General features: G+C 44.4%; 1 protein-coding gene across 1 annotated transcript in view; it reads right to left on the bottom strand.

Moving 5' to 3' along the window:
* The window catches only part of LOC130537393 (polypeptide N-acetylgalactosaminyltransferase 10-like), a 36,369-nt gene that overhangs the window by 6,686 nt on the left and 10,302 nt on the right, over nucleotides 1–19,381 (bottom strand). The window contains exons 2-7 of the mRNA XM_057054196.1: nucleotides 16,955–17,057; nucleotides 16,180–16,318; nucleotides 13,111–13,277; nucleotides 5,058–5,243; nucleotides 3,788–3,971; nucleotides 844–961 (exon numbers count right to left, since the gene is read on the bottom strand). Of these exons, the coding sequence (XP_056910176.1) occupies nucleotides 844–961; nucleotides 3,788–3,971; nucleotides 5,058–5,243; nucleotides 13,111–13,277; nucleotides 16,180–16,318; nucleotides 16,955–17,057 (897 nt within the window). The remainder of the gene's footprint in view (nucleotides 1–843; nucleotides 962–3,787; nucleotides 3,972–5,057; nucleotides 5,244–13,110; nucleotides 13,278–16,179; nucleotides 16,319–16,954; nucleotides 17,058–19,381) is intronic.

Raw genomic sequence — 19,381 nt, 5'->3', positions numbered from 1 at the left:
GTTAACCAGTGACTGTTCACGGGTTTTAAACACACCTCAACTCAAGTTCTGAGTCAATCCAGATGGTTTCCTGCAGAACAGCATCACGCTACAGGAAAAAAAAACTATTATGATGATTTAAAAATAGGATGAGCTTAAGTTGCCTCTGCTTCCAGTTACTACTGAAAATTCCAGGTCTTTGCCCCCCCCCCCCCTCCCCAGAGGTTTAGGGCTCACAGATGCATCCCTGGGCTTTTATTAACCCAACAGCCAGATCCAATTCTGAATCCAATTACAATAAGTTGCAGGTGGAGTCGTTGTAATACTTTTAAAAGATTTAGTTTGCTGCAAGTTTCTTCCTAATCTGAATTGTTTAACATCCCACCGCAGCAATATGTCCAATCACATCACACTCCCGGCAGCAACATTTGCTTAATTGAGCGAGACGAGGAAAAAGCTGTGATCAATTAATTATTATGGTCGTCATTGGCGTCTGTTCAGAGCGAAGAGACGGGGAGAGTTTTTCCACATGTTGAACAACTGGCAGCAGTTATGGAGATGTTGTAGAATAATAGAGACTGAAGTACCAGACAAGAGCATCATTTAACATGCAGCAGAGCCCATTTGGCTCAAATGACTGAAACATGAGATGAAACCGCGATGAGGAATGCTCCACAGACAGTTGCTACATCTTTACAGAGTTCCTCATGAAGAAATGGAACATCACAAGGAGGGACTAAAATAAATGCATGTCAAGGTAGATATTTCAACTGCATCTGAGCGCTAAATCTGTTCTAAATTACGATTGTGCCTAATTTGTAAATGACACACAAAAAAACTAATATGATCCGAACATTCTTGTACCTTGAAGGAGATCTCGTACTGTTCTCCTCCCCAGATCTCCAGACCCGTGTCATAGCCTCCCAGTTCCCAGAACCACTTCCTGTCCACGGCAAACAGTCCGCCCGCCATCACCGGTGACCTTGAAGACACAACACACTTTCAAAATCCCTCTGTGAATAGCTGGAGATGGGACGACACAATTATAATGCCTTTGTTTTAACGTCACACACAGGTTGCACGAAAACAAAAGATAATGCAAGTTCTAATCCAGGAATCACACGCACTGATGCCTCGGGGAGTGTAGATTAATCTAATTTTACCCTTGATTAAAATTACGCAAGTTTAATAATACAAAAACATCAAATGAAACGAAAGCAACGCAGATTGATTTCTAAAAAGAAACGCATCGATGTTCTGACCACAGAATCAAGGGGGCCTGTTCGGCTTTGGCATTTGACTGAGTTTGGGTTCAGGTTGCCTGGACGACTGCAGCCATAAGATGTCCCAAACTCTCTTGTTTTTAGATTTATTGGACCTTCCTCTTCTCATTCCAGTTTAAATCTGCAGAAAACTTTGACTCCGTTGTGGTTGGATTAGGGCTAAGAAGAGGTGTAAACACTGCCCATCAAATTAGCACAAGCTCACACACACACACACACACAAAGCTCCACTTCCACATCTGGCCCCCGCTAAAATGAATTGGAGCGGATAAAACCGCAACGGGAGACGGGAGGCAAACGACGGCGGCTGCGAGGAGTGGTGCGTTTCGGCATGCAGAGGCGGTGCGCGGCTGCTGGAGTGCGTGGCAGACGTGCACCGTTGTCGAGGGAGATGTCTAGCTGTTGTTGGCTTGAGGCAGAAACACAGACGCGTTTCACTTTTCCTGCAGCAGAGATGATAACACCGATAACGCACAACTCTGCAGAGGAGAAGGAACACGAGGGTCATTTAAACACAAAAGATTCCGTTTTAGGTTTAAAAGCTCGAGGCAATCCCAGCCTGTAAACCCTGTACGCTTAAAATAATCCATTAGATTACAGGAATCTTTACCTTGAGGGGTTCTAACTCATGTTGCTTATCTGTTGTTTTTCTTTATTATTTATTTCTCGTTAAGTAGGTTGAGGCAAGTTTTCAAGTCTGATACTCAACTTTAGCAACTGCTCGGTCACGCTGAGCTCTGCCTGCTGCATTTAACATGGGTGGGGGGGGGCAAACAGGGAATACATCCATGTTAGTGTGACTAACCCAGAAGGTGGAAAACAGCAGTGCTGCATCTTGGAAAACAACAGCACCAACACAAGAAGGAATCACGATTCCTGGCTGATTTTAGTCCAACAGGATGAAGCCACGGAGCCTCAAAGGTCTTTCAGTGACTCAGTAACTCAGCAGCCACCTTCATTAATCTCTCCATTTATGGATGTGTGCGATGGGATGCCATTCATTTCAGGTTTCAAAAGCAAACATACCTGGTATTCAGGTGCTCACAAAGAGGCTATTTCAACACAGGGTGGTGTGTGTGGGTGTGTGTCTGGTATCAAACAGGCCTTACAGCCAGCATTTAGGGAGGTGGAGTCAAACATTAACTCTGAGGAAAAAGCAAGATCAACAGTTTGATGGGGAACGGTTGGATTTATGTCTTCAGCCGGCAAACAGCTTCTCCGACCTTGACTTGAACCAACAAAGAGGGCAATTCTAAATGCTAAACAAATAAAACTAAATGCTGTGATGCTGACATATTTATTCTAAGTCTATTGCTAATATTTGCCGATCTAACAGTGACACGACTTCTGCTTCCTTGTATCCTGAAAGGATAATCAGGAGTTCAAAAGCCAAGGTCAAAGCCTCGTGTACGTGCTTCAAACCAGTTCTACACTGCTATGATTGACTCTTGATTTGTAGCCCTTGTAAAGCCAGCTCTGTTTTTAATGTCCTCCTAATGATTGACAGCTACCGTGCTAACAAGTCGGTCCTAATGATCAACCTGATCTTATCAACGTAGAATTTAATAACTTCACCAGCAGCAGTACGAGTCCCTGCAGCTGAACACACCCTCCGGGGCTTCTTGGTGGCTCGTCCTGGGCTAATGTCTGTCCACTGCAGGGAAAGTGTTTCAACCCAGTGACCTCTGAATATTTTAACTCGGAATTTACATTTAATTAGAAATGCTCAAGTTGATATTCTCCATTTCAGTCTATCGACCTTGAGGACAGAATGAGTGGAGGCTTGTGATCGTTGCTAAATGAAACAGTGGAGAGCAGAGGAGCGGGGAAAGGGACGGAGAGAGGCGAAGACGTTGATGAAAGAGACAGTGACAGATGCAGGGGAGGAAAAAGTCATGCGCGATGCACACATACATCACATGCACCTCCAGAATAGATTTTGCCGTCCCGCTGCGCCTCATTCGCTGCTGCGGTAATGTCAATCAGAATGGAAATGAAAATCTTTGCAACTCAAATTGGATTTACACTGATGAAGGTCATTTCATTGGGAAAGAAGTGGGCCTAATTCACAAAATGAGGATTGATTCTGCAACTCATTCTCTCCTCTGTATCTCTGAGCAGAACACACACACACTCCCTCCCTGTTCGATGATTTTTACTGTATACCTTGGAACACACAAGTAGTGTTTGGCATCCAAACAAAAAATGAAGAGAGGCTCAGAAAAACAACATCTTGTATCATGTGCAGAGGTCTGTGACTTTACGAATAGCCACGTGTGGGATGTTATTTAGTCACACTAGTACTCACTTCAATCTGTCATCTGTTTGCTAATACAAACTGAGCAAGGACTGTGTGTTTGAGTCATGTTTGCAGTTGAGCTGATATCGTATTGAAATGTTGCTTTTCCCAAAGAGTAACAGGTGGAACGCTTCTGATGACATTTGTTTCACAGATGATGCAGAGAGAACCCACTGGACCACCCGCGTAAGCAACACAAAGATGTGTCATGAGCTGCTGAACTCACTCAAAGGGTTCACTGGGGTCTTCCTTCTGCAGCTCCAGAGGGATGGGTATACGCTTGTAGTACATCTCCCAGTCAAATGCCCCTCGCATGGCGTCTCCTGCCTGTGTCTCATAACCAAAGTTGTCATGGTCGATCACGTCGATCATCGGGCACACGATGGTCTTCCTGTTCTGGGCGATTCGGTCTGACAGACAGAGAGCGGGCCATTTAAAGACAGCGGATGATGCCTCAAGCTACCGTTGCAGATGGAATCTGCCTGAGAAATGTGAGCAAAGGACGCCTTTTTAGACGGAGTAAATATATTTTAAATGTGGATACCCTCCAGGGTGGGGACCACTGACTGGTTTACAGCCCAACTGAAATGTCAGTTTAAGTCACCGTTCTGGTCACTCCCCTCCAGGCCCGACCATCTGATTAAGTAAATTAATCAGATTCCTTTGAGACTAATAAAGGAGACATTCATGTCAAGCAGTGTGAGAGATCCTCCTCAGAGCAGTACTTCATGCCGAGCTCCTTCTCTGTGACCTTTACATATTTTACTCTAGCTGCCTGCAGATTAAATCTTTCCTTTACATTTCCCTCAATGCACAGCTCTTGTTCTCATGCATCTGAGGGCCCCGCAAAGATGTTCTCGTTACGCTTCATTCAGAGTTAAACACCCCGGAGATCAGGCTGAGGTTGAGAGCAACGTATGAATACACAGCAGGGCATTATTTCAACTAGATGTCATATGTCAATATATTCATCCAATCAGAAGCAGCCCTACAACCTAAGATGCCCCCCCCCCCCCAGATATAATTATGCTGATGGCTGTGAATGTGCAGACGAGTGCAGTGAATTCTGATGTGACGGCTGAGGGGAGAGAAATCCTGGTGGTAGGTTTTGTTTAGATAAGCAAACAATGATTTAAGGGGAACATCAAGGTGATTTAAGGGGAACATTAAGATGTTCTGTGTGGAAGTGGAAATAGAATTAAATTAGCTAACTTCATTACTGCATTTATTGATTTACCGTTTTCTGCTGAACATTATTGATTAATTTTTAAAAAAAAAACCCTGAATATCCCATTTAACTGGTTTTAAGTTATTGTACAAAACGTGATGCCCATTATGCTTTTAAGTAATTACTGTAGATGTTTGGATGCCTCTATCTGCGTAAAATATATGCATAGAGAAGGTAGAAGCAAAAATGAAATCTGTCTTCTGAAAATATTGAGCATCAGCAGCAAAACACACAGACGAGGGACACGATGATGCTGAGGCGTCCTCACCCAGCAGCGGAGGAAGCCAGTTGACGTTGGCTTCGCAGTGAGAGTCCAGAAAGGTGATGACTTCTCCTTTGGCCCTGGCGGCGCCCAGCAGGCGGGTCCTGATCAGCCCCTCCCTCTTCTTGGTCCTCAGAATGCGAACCTTTGGCAGCCGCACCATGTACTCGTCCAGCGGTACCTTCAGATGCTCTGAGGAGACACAAACAGTAGCTGTGACGATTGATGGCAAACACAGGAGCACAGACGTCGCTGTGCAAACATCAGGTAAATTCAGCTGCACTGATATGAAAGCGCTGCTTCAAAACTGCAGCCAAATTGCCAGAGCGCTCACACAGGTGATCAAAAGAGAGGAGGCACCTGCCAGGGCCGCAAGCTACGGAGCCAAGCTGTCCCTCTGGGCCGCCACATCACAACACACCACCCTAAACTGGGATCAGAATTATGTTTTCGTGCATATTTTTTACACAATTATTTTATTGTTTAAAAGAATTCAACACATCAACAAACTGGCTGGTTGTTTACTGGGAAAAAAAATCCAATAAGGACATAAAATCATACAGATACACAAAGAGGGAGCGAATGAATCATAGAATGAGCGAAAACATGAATCAGTCAAACACGGAGCGATCCATTTTCGTCCTTATTGTCCAAGCTACCACCGACAGGAATCAATTTTGCCGTAAATGGAGACTGTAAATCTTTCTGCTCAAACCCAGAGTCACTTCTGACAGGTCAATAAAGAAGCTGCAGGACTCAAGGCCATGTTTCATTCTGTCCGTCCCTGTCAGCAGGTCTCCTCACTCAGGCCCCGTCAGCCATCGCGGAGCAAAGCCCCGAGACAGATCAACCCTGCTCGGACAGGACTCACAACCCCACCGAAGCGCTGGAGAAAAGACCAAGACGTCAGCCGCGAGGAGCCATCCGTCTCTCTGTAACTGCTCTGAATCTGAGATACTTCGGGGTGTAAATCAAAGATAATTTGATCCTCAGTTGTATTTTTAGCGAGACGACTGCAAAAAGGATCTGAAAACTCGTACTTTAAACTTATTACACTGGCCAGAGAAGTTTCTTTAGCCTCTCTTTCTAAATGATAATGTAATATGCAAAAGTGAATACAAGATGTCTTCATTTCTGGGCTTTGTCGAGTCTCTCTCTATCCCTCTTTTGTTCTTTCTCTTCATATCCTCACCCTATTTCAACTCATCCCTCTGCTTCTATGTTGTTTGGCAGCAGCTGCCTCTTGGTGAAGCTCTCTTGATCCTAAGGGACAGCTGAGACAAAGACATCAGCTCCAGCCAAAGCCAACAAACCAATTCCAGCAGGCCTCCAGACTTTTCTCTCATCTTGATTATTTTTTTTAATTTGCATATGACAGCCCCATACTCCCAGTGTCAACCATCTAAAACAGGGTGTCCTGTTGAGACCAGTCCTCAGGACCATCTGCTTTTAGCTAATACACCAAACTGAATACACCAACTCCTCCTATTGCTGCAGGGCTTTGACATTGAGCAGAGGGCTGCAGAGGATATTAGCCACCCCTCACGTGAAGAGCACGCCATCACCTTCATAATATGACAATAAATCAAACCATTAGCTGCTAACCATTAGGAGATTGATTCAGGCGAGGCTTTTGCCCTACACGGGCCGATTCTGAGAAAGTTGCCTACTGACAGCCGGCAAGATTAAACACTGACCATTTGCATGGCATGTACAGCACAGTCAACGAGAGGAGATCGGAGCAGGAAAGGTTACTGTGTCTAATTATGAATGGTTAATTTGACCTGAATAAATTGGAACAGGGGCTCCTCTGAACAATGGCGAGGTAATAAATCACCCCAACAAGAGCAGGCTGATGTCTGCAAACACATTAGTCACTATTAGGATGTGAAGTCTGGGACATGTTGAGGGCTCAGACATCATCAACGGCTGGATCATTTCCGCACAGCCTATTTACCAAAAACCCCTCTGCAGGAATCCAACAGATCTCCCAAATAATTACAAACAGTGTGGCCAGCAGCACTCTAACCTTATCAGGCTTCACTCTGCTTCTGAAATCACGTGAAGCCGATAAATTCTGCCTGTTTTGCTTAGTTCAGTTCAGCGTTTCCCCACAGCTATTTTTGTGAGTGTGTGCAAGGGTGTGTGTGTGTTCAATTCAATTAACCTCAAATTACAGTGGATCCAAATCTGATCATTTTTCCAGGTTTTGGGTTATAGCCCAGCCACAATGGCATGGCACCAAAAGAGCCAGGCTGCGATTTACTCCCCAAAATATTACAGCCGGTCCTGTGAACTCCATCGCATATGCTCTCTTTGCCTGAGAGCCAGGACGAATTTTGGGCTGCCTTTTTTTTTTGCAATCTTCATTTAGGAAAAGGATTCTGAGGGAGTGTGTTATGGAATGACTCATTTATTCTGTGAGTGTGAGTGTGTGTGTGTATGAACCAATATTTATCCCCAGAGAAAACAGATGAAGCAGCGACAACAAATAAGAGTTGGCCTAACCTGCAGACAGAACAGGAACACAGCCAGAGTCACTGTTACTCACCATTAACATGACGCCACCGTTTTGGCGTTCACTCTAAGTCTCCCAACCTTGTCATGTTGAATGGCTGCCCCACAAACTGCTGCTGTCAACCGCTGTAAAAATATCTCTGGAGGGGTTGTTAGTCCTTGGGCCCGTCATTGTCTATCAGAGCAGCAGCCGTGCAGCTCAGACCTGCGAGGTCAAGTTCCCTCACACGCTGTGCACAAGCTCGTGTTATGAGACGTTGAGGGAAAAGAGTGTGAACGTGTGTTCTCATGTTGAAAGGTGTAAAAACCTCAGGAGCACATAAACAAGTGATCAGCAGCTGAGCTGAGCATAAGGTCCTAGTGACAAGGTCAATAAGGTGGTGGGGTCAAATTATATTGTTTTAACACTAAAACTGACCAAGTTAGCTCAACGGACGACGGATTCTTCATTGGACTTTCATGAATAGTAAAAGAAGCATTTATAGCAGCCAACATCAGTAACATCAAGCTTCTCAATCATTCCCCAATGGAGGAACATGCCTGGACACTTACAGGTGCTAATTAATTTAGCCTCCCAGGAGAATAGCTTTGCTCTCTAAAGTACACTCCAATTAAAGAGAAGGAGGGGAAAAATAAACACTCACTAAAACATGATAATGTGCTCCACTGCTTTCATGCTCCCCCTTATGGAACAACAGCTCTGTAACCCCTGGCACTACAAACACAGCTCGATTCCAAGAAATAAATTTAGCGGAGGACCACAACAGTATCAGAGGTGTAAGGAAATTTCACTTTCTTAAAAAAAAAAAGCTCACTGAACAGTCACATCATGACAGGTATGGTGGAAGGCTTACAGCCAGCAATAAAGTACCACACACAGAGCACGTCGTAACTATGCTAATTCCATCATTTGTGTCAGACTGCTGTAATTATCCACCGTCTGCTCCACAAAGGTGAACTGACGTCCACGTTCTCCATCTGATACAGGCGTCATAAACCATGAGACCTGTCATAAACACGACGCCTGCTGCCGTAACACACCGTACAACTTACTTCCATACATGCGCGCCTACATATTCAGACACGCAGATGACAGATGGTGGGTAAAGAATTCTGCAGAGCAAGAAGCCTATTAGCTAAGCTAACCTTGAAACTACCGGGGAGGTTCGGAGAGAAGCGAGCCAAACCTCCCCTGCAGGGAGAGTGAGGGCTGAACATCCTTCCTGTGCAGGCTGTGGAAATTCAATTACAACCTAATGAAGAGTGAGCTGACCTCCCCTCACTCCTTCACCTCCCTCCCTTCCTGCCTTGTCTCCCTCTGCTGAAGCTCATCATGGACTGTAGCTGTCAAGGGTAGCAAATGTAACTGCTTTCACTCTGACTGGTGGGTTTGTTTTACTTCCTCTGGAAATTATAAGACAGGAGTCTGGCTCTGGAGGAGCAGCGGTCATCCACTGACTGCCGACCCCTGGAGAAAGACACTGAAAAACCAAATTGCTGTATGTCTGTACATGCATTAGAAGTCCATCTGCAGCCTCATCTTTTTTCCATTTTTAGTCATTTTCAGTGAATCAAATTACACCGGTTTTCACTGAAATTACTCATCTCACCATGTCCACATGGTGCCAGGAGGGGGTACCACAGCATCTACCTCTTCCCTACCTCCTTTACTTCCTGAGCCATGCCATGCATCTATAGTTGGGACAGAGTCCGGTTGGTATTTTAAATATTCCAAGTGGAAGTTGCTCTTAAAACCTGCCCCAGCCTTGTCTTATATTTAGGTTGAGCTATTACCTTTAATTGTACCTCAGAAGTGATTCACGTCAGAGACACTGTGGTTATGGTATGAAGTGGAAAGGTGGAAAACTAACATCGCTCCACACACCCGGATGCTGCTGCAATAACGTTGATTGTTTCATTTATCACTTGGTGACCACATTTACTACGGGTGCCAATTGATCACCAGCCTCCGTGTTCCTGCCAATTCGTGAGAGCTGCCATTGAAAACATAACTCACCAGCACTGAGTCTAAAGGACTCACATATAAAAATAAAACCAGAATGCTTTCCCCCCATATCAATCCCCCTGAAACACCCATATGGAATAGCTCCATATCTATATTTCCAGACAGCTGTCTAATTGATCCCATCAGATTCTGGTGACTGACTGAATAATGAGACAATCAATCTAGAGGCCGTGACAGGTTTCCATCACAGGAGGGGAGGCTGCGGCCTGCCTCAGCGGCCATGCTGAGGGATCGTCTCTGTCAGCCACCACAGTTAACCGTGATGGATACATCTGGGCCCACACTGCTGCCGCTTTAATGAAACTCGCTATGAGGAGTCTGAGCCCAATAACTCGGCAGGGATGAGATACGAAAGGAAAATATGAAGCCGCGTTAGAGGAATCCTGGCATTTTCAGGAATATTTACAACACAAGGGAGGAATTTTTAAAAGTGGGAAAGTGGGAAAAGCAGGGCAGGCAGAGGAAGGACGGAGCAGAGGAGCAGCGCTGGAAGAGGTGAAAACAAAGGTTAAGAAAAGGGGATTCACAGATGCAAAGATCAATGAAAAGATAAGGGGAGATAAAAGCAGCAGGCTTTAGCGTTGGCTGTGTGTCACTGTCGTGTCTGCATGACGATCCCAGCGGTGAGTGTGGGCGAGACAGAAAAAGATGAACTCCCCCCGAAGACCAGCAGGCTGAAACTGCCCCATGAGGGTGAAAAAAAGGGATGATTACAGATGAAGATGTTCTTCAAAGCAATTTCATGCTTTTCACACATATTACAATGATCACTTTGATTACAGGTAGCGTTTCCTCCCGGCGCCACGCTGCTGCACCACAGCTGCTACAGCACCCTGTGACAAACCGTTTTATTCAGACAACTCCTACAATCTCAAAAATAGAGTTTTTTTTCACAATCACGTCTTTAAAAAAGCCCTTTTCTCTGCTGAGTGGCTACATGCTGCTGTGCTGTCAGTACAACAAAAGTTTTCTTCTTAGGTGCATTTATGCTGTACAGGCTAAAGGAGAGAACTCCCGTGGTGGAACCACAAAAGGGGTTTCTGTAATCGCACCCTGACACAGACAACCCACATTACTGCTGTTCTGTCACATACAGTGTGTCTGAAAGCACATTTTAAAGTAATATCCCTCATCCAGCGATGAGGTCTTGATTTCCTGCAATATTATTCAATATTCCAAATATTCCAAACGAACCAAATGAGGCAGTTTGGGCAACTTACAGTAATAATGAATGACAGCTTTGCATTGCGCAATGTCTCTACTCAAAATAGTTGACGACCAGATGTATAACTAAGCAGGATAAAGCAGGAAGTACATAAATAAAGCTGCTTCTCTACACTGAGACAGCCTGCTCTACTTAAAACACACGAGGAATTTAGCAGGAGTACACGCTGAACAGGTTTGTGTGGATATCCTGAAAGGGTAAAACTGTGATTCCCTGGAGGCTTTCTTCAATCCAGAGAGACAAATTTAAATAAAACACAAAGTCAGGCAAATATAACTCATCAGGTAGCCTTTGAGTTAAACATGAGGATGTGCATTAATTATGATTTTAAAAAGGGGAGAGGAGGCTGTTCCTCAGATGCAGCTCTGCAGCGAGGCTTTAATTACTCGACTTTGGAGCCGGGTACTAATTAACACCTCGGAAAATAAAACTGCGCTGTAAAAGTGCACCTCATCCATTGTTAATGTCCTCTGTGTTGGCTGCAAGACGCCAAAACAAAACAGGCAGTCAGGCAGCAGCAAGGAAACGGAGGCGGTTCATGAAACGAGACAGTGCAACAACATTTACAGACGGCTCCCTCAGCCGTTCGCTTCCTATTCAAATGGATTTTGTCTTTGAGTCTGGTGGCATCAAGAAAGTCATTTTTCTGACCACCGTTCATTCCAACCAGGAGTCACATGCTACCAGTCACACTTTGACATCAAGCAGCAACTTCCAGTTCCATGTTAGGAAGCAAATGAGGACAAAATGACAAAAAATACTGAATAAATATGATGACTAATGGGGTTAATTATCCACAAACTGCCATGGAAAATGTGGACATTTCCTTTCATCGGATAATCGAGATCAACTAACATCAACTGTCATGAAGTATTATTACAAAACTTTAAAAGATTTTTTCTGCCTTTTTATCCGACAAGTCCTTGACAGTTAGACAACAATCCAGAAATATTACTAATTACAACATCCATGTTTGCCTCTACAGCTGGCCTCTATCCGGTTGCAAATATTCCATTTGGAATGAATTGTTCATATCAGTAGCCTGAAACTGACCAGTATAATTGCAATGTTAACAATAAAGGAATGAAATTTTGAATGGCATTAAGATCTGAGATTGTCAGCATTAATAAAAATGTTTAATTGAGGACAGAAGCTTGAGCTGATTAGTCTCAGGCATCTGTAAGAGTCTGTTATCTGCTGCTGCTGCTTCTGGAAACTTTCTCCAGCTCATTAAATCCCTGCAGCATCAGAAGGCAGCGGCACTGATAACACAGACAAATCAGAAGCCGTCAGCGCAGCGATTACAGAGTCCGAGCGACACCACCACACTTGCCAACTCAATCCTCTGCCCGTCTGTCAGGCTCATAATGACACGATCCCTAAATAACCTTTTGATTTGATAATGTGAATCCTTTAACCTCAATATTCATATCAGAAAACAAGTAGACTTTCCTCCTTTCCCATCCAAAATCATCAAGGTAATAGCTCCAGCTAGCTCCCAGTAAAGAGACCAGTAGTGTGACTGGCTGCCACCCCTATTATCCTCACCAGGCTCCTCTTGAACAGCTGAACTGCTGCGCTCAGATGAGAATAATTAAAGGTCTGTGCCCCTCATGTAAAATGTACACGCTGTACTCCATCTAGTTCCTTTTTATCCCCTTTATATATATGTTTGTGCATTATTGAAGACCGAAGGAGATGGAAAACTGAACTGAGGAAATGATGCTTCACACTTTGGCTGTGAATCAGGCTTAATGATGAATATCTTGCTCTCTCCCCGATGATAACATCGACGCTTGTGGCACGATTTATTCCATAAAGGGCTCAAAGCTGGATATTAACTGGGAAGTTAAGGCTGAACCAGCTGTATGAGTGAGGGACAAATGTCATTTTGCTGTCTACAAAGACCTGCAAGGTATATAATAATGATGATAGTAATAGTAATAGTAACAACAACAATTATTATTATTATTATTATTATTATTAACCAAATGGGTCATTTCTGCTGATGGCAACAGAAGTTAAAAAAAGCTGGATGACGGTTCCTACTGGACCAAATATATGCTACATTTTCCCCTCTTTATTCCTCAGAAGGCCTGTTTGAGATGTTGCCGTGGTAACTGTACGCACCCTAATTCTGCTTGGATCTGTTATAAGGTTCAATATCCTGTTTTTATGTGAAGTGCAAATTGTGGCTTCAGAAGAAAGGGTTCAGAAGAAACTATCAGCATCTAATCTGTGCAGTGGAGCAGCGCCGGAGGTGTGTGCGTCCACCCGAGCGGCCTCCGTACCTTTGTCGCTGAAGTCGTCGACCAGGATGACCTCCGCTATGAGCTGCGGGGGGGAGCGGTTCAGCACGCTGTGGACGGTCCTGAGCAGGGACGACCAGCCCTCGTTGTGGAACGGGATGATGACGCTGGTGTTGGGCAGCTTCTCTGCGTACAGCTTCTGTTTACAGCTACACACAAAACAGCAAACAGACGTTTTAATAAAGGATTAATTGAAAAAAAATGGCTACATTAAAAAAAAAATCTATAATGTAGAATGTTCTGGAGGGAGCTGCTTTCAGCTACTTTTTAGTGAGCTGTAAAGGAAGGCTGCACATGCTTTCCTGGCCTTCATCTTCTCTTGTCTCAGAATCTCTTCAGACAGTAATTACGTGTGATTCCTTCAGCCCTCCTGACTGCTCCCTCATTCAGAATGGGGGAGCACCTGTCTGCCTGACACTCGCCGCTCTGACCGGTCAAAGATGCCCACTCGTGTAGACAATTGGTGCACAAAGAGATTCTAGAGACTCCCTGCCCCCCGCCGTTTGGGGGATTTCACATCATTTCGATGGGAGAGGTTGGTTCTTCCATTTTTCAGAGCGGAGTTTTTTAAGAAGGAAAGTGCATTTTCAGCATTTGCGTTCCTTGTTTGTTTTCAATCACAGATAAAATGTCTCCGAGCCACAGTATCCAAAATTAATGATGCATAATATTAGAAGGTTTTGCATAGGCCAACCTAAACACTAAAAAAACTTGGTTCTTTAGTTCCTGTTTTTCTTCTTTTCCGGTTGTCTTCTAAAGTCTCACAGACGCGCGTTTGTCTGCAGTTTGCATTTTTTAAAATGCTTTGAAGGTTAAACAAATACGTCAAATTTAGCCAAGTATTTTGATGATTATGTTTTCCAACAGTTGCATCCTAGTGTGACAGCAGCTGGGGGACGTGAGCAGGGTCAGGAGCTGGCATGATCTGAATCGGACATAAAGAATAGCGCGGCAGACTGCATGTGTGTCTGCTGGCGTTTTTATTTTCAGTATTTTGTGATTTCATGAAAGCTGGAAGACGGCCAGTCTTCGGTGAAGCTGTAGGTCCGTGTGGCTCATGCTCTCCACCTGTTAGGGCCACGGCCTGGCCTGATTTGGTGCTACTAATCTGGGGTGGTTGAAAGCGTGGCTACTCCGATATCCTGCAGCTTTCTCCGAGGGAACGCTAAAGTCTTTCCAGGCCAGGAGGCGTACATATGCCTGCAGTATGTGCTGTGTCTGCCCCGGGGTCTCCTCTCCTCAACCACCTCAACACAATCACACAGCAGTGCCTGAGGCAGAGCCTTTTTTTCTTGCCGGGGAGACAAAGACACTAATTTTAGCTGCCATCTAATTTTCCCGCCCAGCGATAAGGACTGAAGCGTAAATTGGCTTACCGCAGAAATTCATCATCTTTGTTGATGCCGCACACAGGAAGTGGGAAGAGTGTGCACCAAGACAGACGACACGCATGTAAAAGTAAATGATTCTAAATCGGCCTTTGGTGGGGTGGGTAATAGGAATCCACACTCAGGTCAAGTTTGAGAATCCATTCAACATTTCTGGAGCAGCATATTTCAAAACTGGAGCTGCAACATTAGCTGTTAATACGAAGCATGAAGGGAGTTCCAGGATTAAAGGAGAACAACGGTAGTTTTAGCAATTGGAATTTAATGACCAAATAACTTTTACTCAACTGGCGGCAACAGAACTGCGAGTGTGTGAATTATTCCACCCAAACGTCTTATATTGTGAAATTCAATGAAGATGGTGACAATGCAGGGTCGTTACGCAAGGCAATGAACCGTGAAGGAAAATTCACCTCCACTCTTATCACACTTCCCCACGTGAAGATGTGTAGAATTAGCCCAGCATGTCTCACTTCTTCACAACTTGAACGCAGAGCGGAACAATGACACTGATAATTGCCTCCAAGAACACAGTTTATCGGAACATATGTGCTGTGTGGCGCGTAATCTGCTGCAGTCTTTGTAGAGGGACCTCCCTCCAGAGAAAAGACTGGGCAGGTTGATAATTGGAACAATTGTTCCAAGCAGTGCTTGTTATAATGAGTTGGGACGGATCCAGCATGTTGGGAAAAAAAGGGTAAACAATGTTTTAATTGTTCGGCCCACCAGCACGTTTCTGAATCTCCTAAAAGTAAATAAGAAACCTGAAGATTTCTCCGTCAGTTCTGACTTCTTTTCTAAGAGAGAACTTCAGTTTGGGAGGGAAAATAATGTTCTGCCTTGAAGTGTTGGGAGTTTGCTGCTTTTCAATCCAACCAGAAGGGCACCAACTGATTCATTTTTTTCCTCTCTGGTTGATGGAGAGCCAATCTGCAAAATTACCTGCTGCGTTCTTTGGCTGGAGCGATAACCTGCAGATGCATGGTCCTCCACGGCCTCCCTCTGCCCTTTTACTCAGATGAAAATGCTCACGCAAACAGGAAGAAAGCAAAATGCTCACGCAAAAGACTTGTGTAGTGTATGAAGAATGTGTATTTATCCCTAGCAGATCCTGACTTTTGACCTCTGAGGATCTTAGCTTTAGAGATCTTATCTTCTTCTTCAGCCATCCTGGCACCATCTCAACATGTCCTATCTGTGTCCTGTCATCTATGTTTTTCTGTGCTTGTGATTTAATGTCTTGTTATTCCCCAAGTGGAATTGCTGTGAAGGAGTACAGGGGTCCACAGGCTCTTGGGTTCACGTCTAACAGACTGGACTCTATACCATTTGGTTGGCTATATTGTGTCATGAGCTCACAAGAAAGGAATGTGTTTACTTGACCATATATAAGGGTCTTCCAAACAAAGCACTTCGGAGAAATTTACCACACTTGTTTTCTTTCATTTTTCCTATCAGGGAACTTCATTGCGAAGGGGGGGAATCAGCTGCAACTTTCAGGACAGTCACTGTTCTTGGGACCATTGGTTTTTTATTTTAGCGCCTCGTAAAATCCAAATATGTGATTATTGTTTTTTTTAGGTGTGGTCAGAAAATCTCATCACACAAATCCAGTCAGACAGAGGTAGAGCGCCCAGCACGCTGGAATCATCTCAGGACTCACTTGGGATGCCGAATGTCCGGGACGGAGCGGTTGAGGGAGATGCGATCGCTGACATAGATGTTGAAGCCATTCTCCCGGTACGCCTGGTCGACCCGGTCGGCGTCTGTCATTGGAAACGCTTTCCCCTGCTCACCGTTACCTGCACCAGACAGATGAACTGATGAGCACAGCAGCACTTCCACCACTTCCAGACTAACCGAAAGACCAGGGTCATATTCCTGATCCAAAAAGCAGAACTAACATCAATGCAAACTCCAGCCAATATTTGTTTAGCTGGATCAAGGGAACCTGCTGCATTCAAGGAAACATGATTAAAAAATGGTGAAGGGCTTAACTGCCTCTAAAAGATGAAGGTTTTTGCAGCTTCATACTGCTGGCATTAATCACGGAGGAAGCAGGGACCTGTAACTACCCACAGAACAAAAACAACCTTCATTTTTCATAGGTTTCATTAAAAAGGAATGATCCATTTTCCCTTCCTTGAGTTAACAACTGTGGAAAACGACTGTCAGCCTTTAACAACTCATTTTAAGGATGAAGAAATTTGACTAATGTGCCCTGTTTTCGCGCCTCCAGAGGAAAAATAAAACTGGCTTGATTATTGTAGCAGATGAAAGCTGACTGTATGACAGCGGAGCTGCATTTGAAAGCTGGAACGCAACAGCACCGGGAAGGGAAATATGATTCCGGGCATGTGCGGATCCTCTCCGCTCACAACCGAAAGCTCATACATCATGCAGCTATCGCCGGTGACCGTGTCAGAATGAGAACCTACCGGATCGAGACAAATCTCTTCTGATTGCTTCATAGTCGTGCCAGTCTCTCCTCCGCACGCCGTCATGTCCAACCTGAGAGTCCTTCCCCACCCGGTTCAGCCCCTGTTAGGACAGACAGCAGCAGAAACCAACATGAGGACAAAGCAGAGGAGGGTTCCTCTTGATTGTCTGGGAGGGACTCCAAGAATATTCCTGTAATCACATATTAAAAAAAGGTTGACAAGCAAGCGTTCCTCTCATCAGCATCCCTAAAATATCAGCACCACAAACCTCTGCAAGTCTTTTCTACATGAAACATCTAAAAAGGTATCCAAGCAACAAAGCTGTTAAGCCTTTTGGAAAAGCAGCTATTCTTTACATCTTTAATTATCCTGTCAAGTGGAACATGGTTTTCTGAAAACCCTGCAAAAAAGACAAAATCCACTGGTCTTAAATGTATTCGAGTTCCTTTTGGCCAACCCCATCACAGGTTAAAGATAAATGATTAAACAATGATAAGAAAAACAACGGTCACACCCTTCTAAGGTCAACACCCTCAATCACACCGCGTTGCAACACCGAGCCGCCCTCAAACTTCCGTGGGCTAAAGGAATTTCAGCTATTGTCATTCAAATCTTGCTATATAACCTCAACCCTTACGAATCCTTTTCCAAATGTGCTCAAGTAAGAGTTTACAGATAACAGTGAACAAAAACAGGCAGCGGTTATGCAATAATGAAGCAAACTGTTAGCTGTTGCCCTTTTCCCTGAACCACCGGTGTGCACCTCAGAGCTGTTACGCAACAGGGCTGGGTTTTTTTTTTTTCCTGCGGTACGCTGTCAGCATCAGTGACAAGAGATTTCTCCAGAGCATCAGGCTCTCGCTATCCGACAGCGTTCTGCAGAGACTTCATCCATAGAAAGTGTGCTCTTCTATTTCATGCTTGACGAGCCTGTGAGGAGAATATCAATGCTGTGACGAGCGGCTCCGCGGTGGCCATACACATACAGGGAGGCTGCACCTCGGCACACACACGCGGCAGCTTCTCCCGCTAAGTTATTTCAGATGCTGAGTGACTTTCAATGACTGCATGGTGAATTAAAGGATCACAGCACAATGGAGAAATAATTAGCTGGAGGGGGAGGAGGCAATTAGTGGAACACTTTAAATACAAATGGCCCCACTGTCCTAAATGACTGTATGAAATACTGAGGATTATTATTCAAACACGGTTACAGGAACATGGCAAAGTCATGTAAAGCACATCCTGCTGTTGAGTGTGAGGATACAAGCTACTGTTCCAGCCAACATTTTTGAGGCCATCTGGTCCAGACCTTTGCTGTTTTCCATTCAATTATGTCAAAGGTAAAAAGCAGCGGTAATGAAGCCTTCGTCACCCTCACAGGGAGGCATCCGCACTTTGTCACACACGGACCTGACAAGCAGCAACAGTCCATCTGTGCAAATTTATACTAAAAAGAAACAAGACAGTGCCGCCCCATTTCCCCCTGATTAAAACTGCAGCGCACATCGCCGTGCTACTCCTCTGGGGCTTTTCTCGCTGCTCAACAAGACCTTGAAAAACAAGACAAGGGGAGAGAAAACTTTTCAGCTAATGTGCGCTCGTGTTTGGTTTTGCGGAAGCGGAACGTGGGTGTGTGAAAGTAATTGAGAGAGACATTAAGAAAGGATGATGGAATAATCTTGAGAAACAGATGGGAGAAGCGATCACTTGTGTGTAATGAAAGTGGGCTAAGAGGAATCCATGAAAGAAAGCCTTAAAATCACAGCACACTCTCCTCTAGCAGCCATTTGACTCTCGAGCTGACAGAATGCACCAACTGCTCTATTCAAACAGCACAATCTTTGACAGTCTGACATCTCAGCTTCCACAGAAACAGTTACGTTAATTAAAATGCCAGCTAGGCTGTCCAGTGAACTTCACTTAATTATGACCTAATTACTTACTGAGGCCGACAGTAAAGATAGAGCTCCTTACCGCTGTGTTAGTATTTTAAAAAAATCCCAATTAAAAGGTATAAATTTAATACTATACTAATAAAACTAATACTACAACTATACTACTATACTAATAAAAACATTTACCTCATTATACATTAAAAGAGAAACTGGTTCTAGAAGATTGAGCATGTAATTTGACGTTCATAATGCAAACTCTATGAAGGAAGATGAACTTTTAACTTAAGAGAAAGCTGTATTCACAAGCTCTGTATTAGCTTGTAAAAACGCACGCTCGCTGCCACGTGCCAGCCCAGATGAGGCATTTAAAGAGCTGGAAGTGAGGCTACAGCAAACACAGTCTGCTGCTTCTGCTTCCCTCTCCTCTCTAATCACCATCATCAGAAAACTGAGGCTCCACGCCGACACCAACATTCCGCTTTGGCCATTTTCCGCATTATTAATATTCAAAACACAGCGCAAATAC

Source organism: Takifugu flavidus, chromosome 14 (assembly GCF_003711565.1).
Source record: "Takifugu flavidus isolate HTHZ2018 chromosome 14, ASM371156v2, whole genome shotgun sequence".
NCBI classification, from domain to species: domain Eukaryota; kingdom Metazoa; phylum Chordata; class Actinopteri; order Tetraodontiformes; family Tetraodontidae; genus Takifugu; species Takifugu flavidus.
This window is presented reverse-complemented; position numbering and strand designations above follow the sequence as displayed.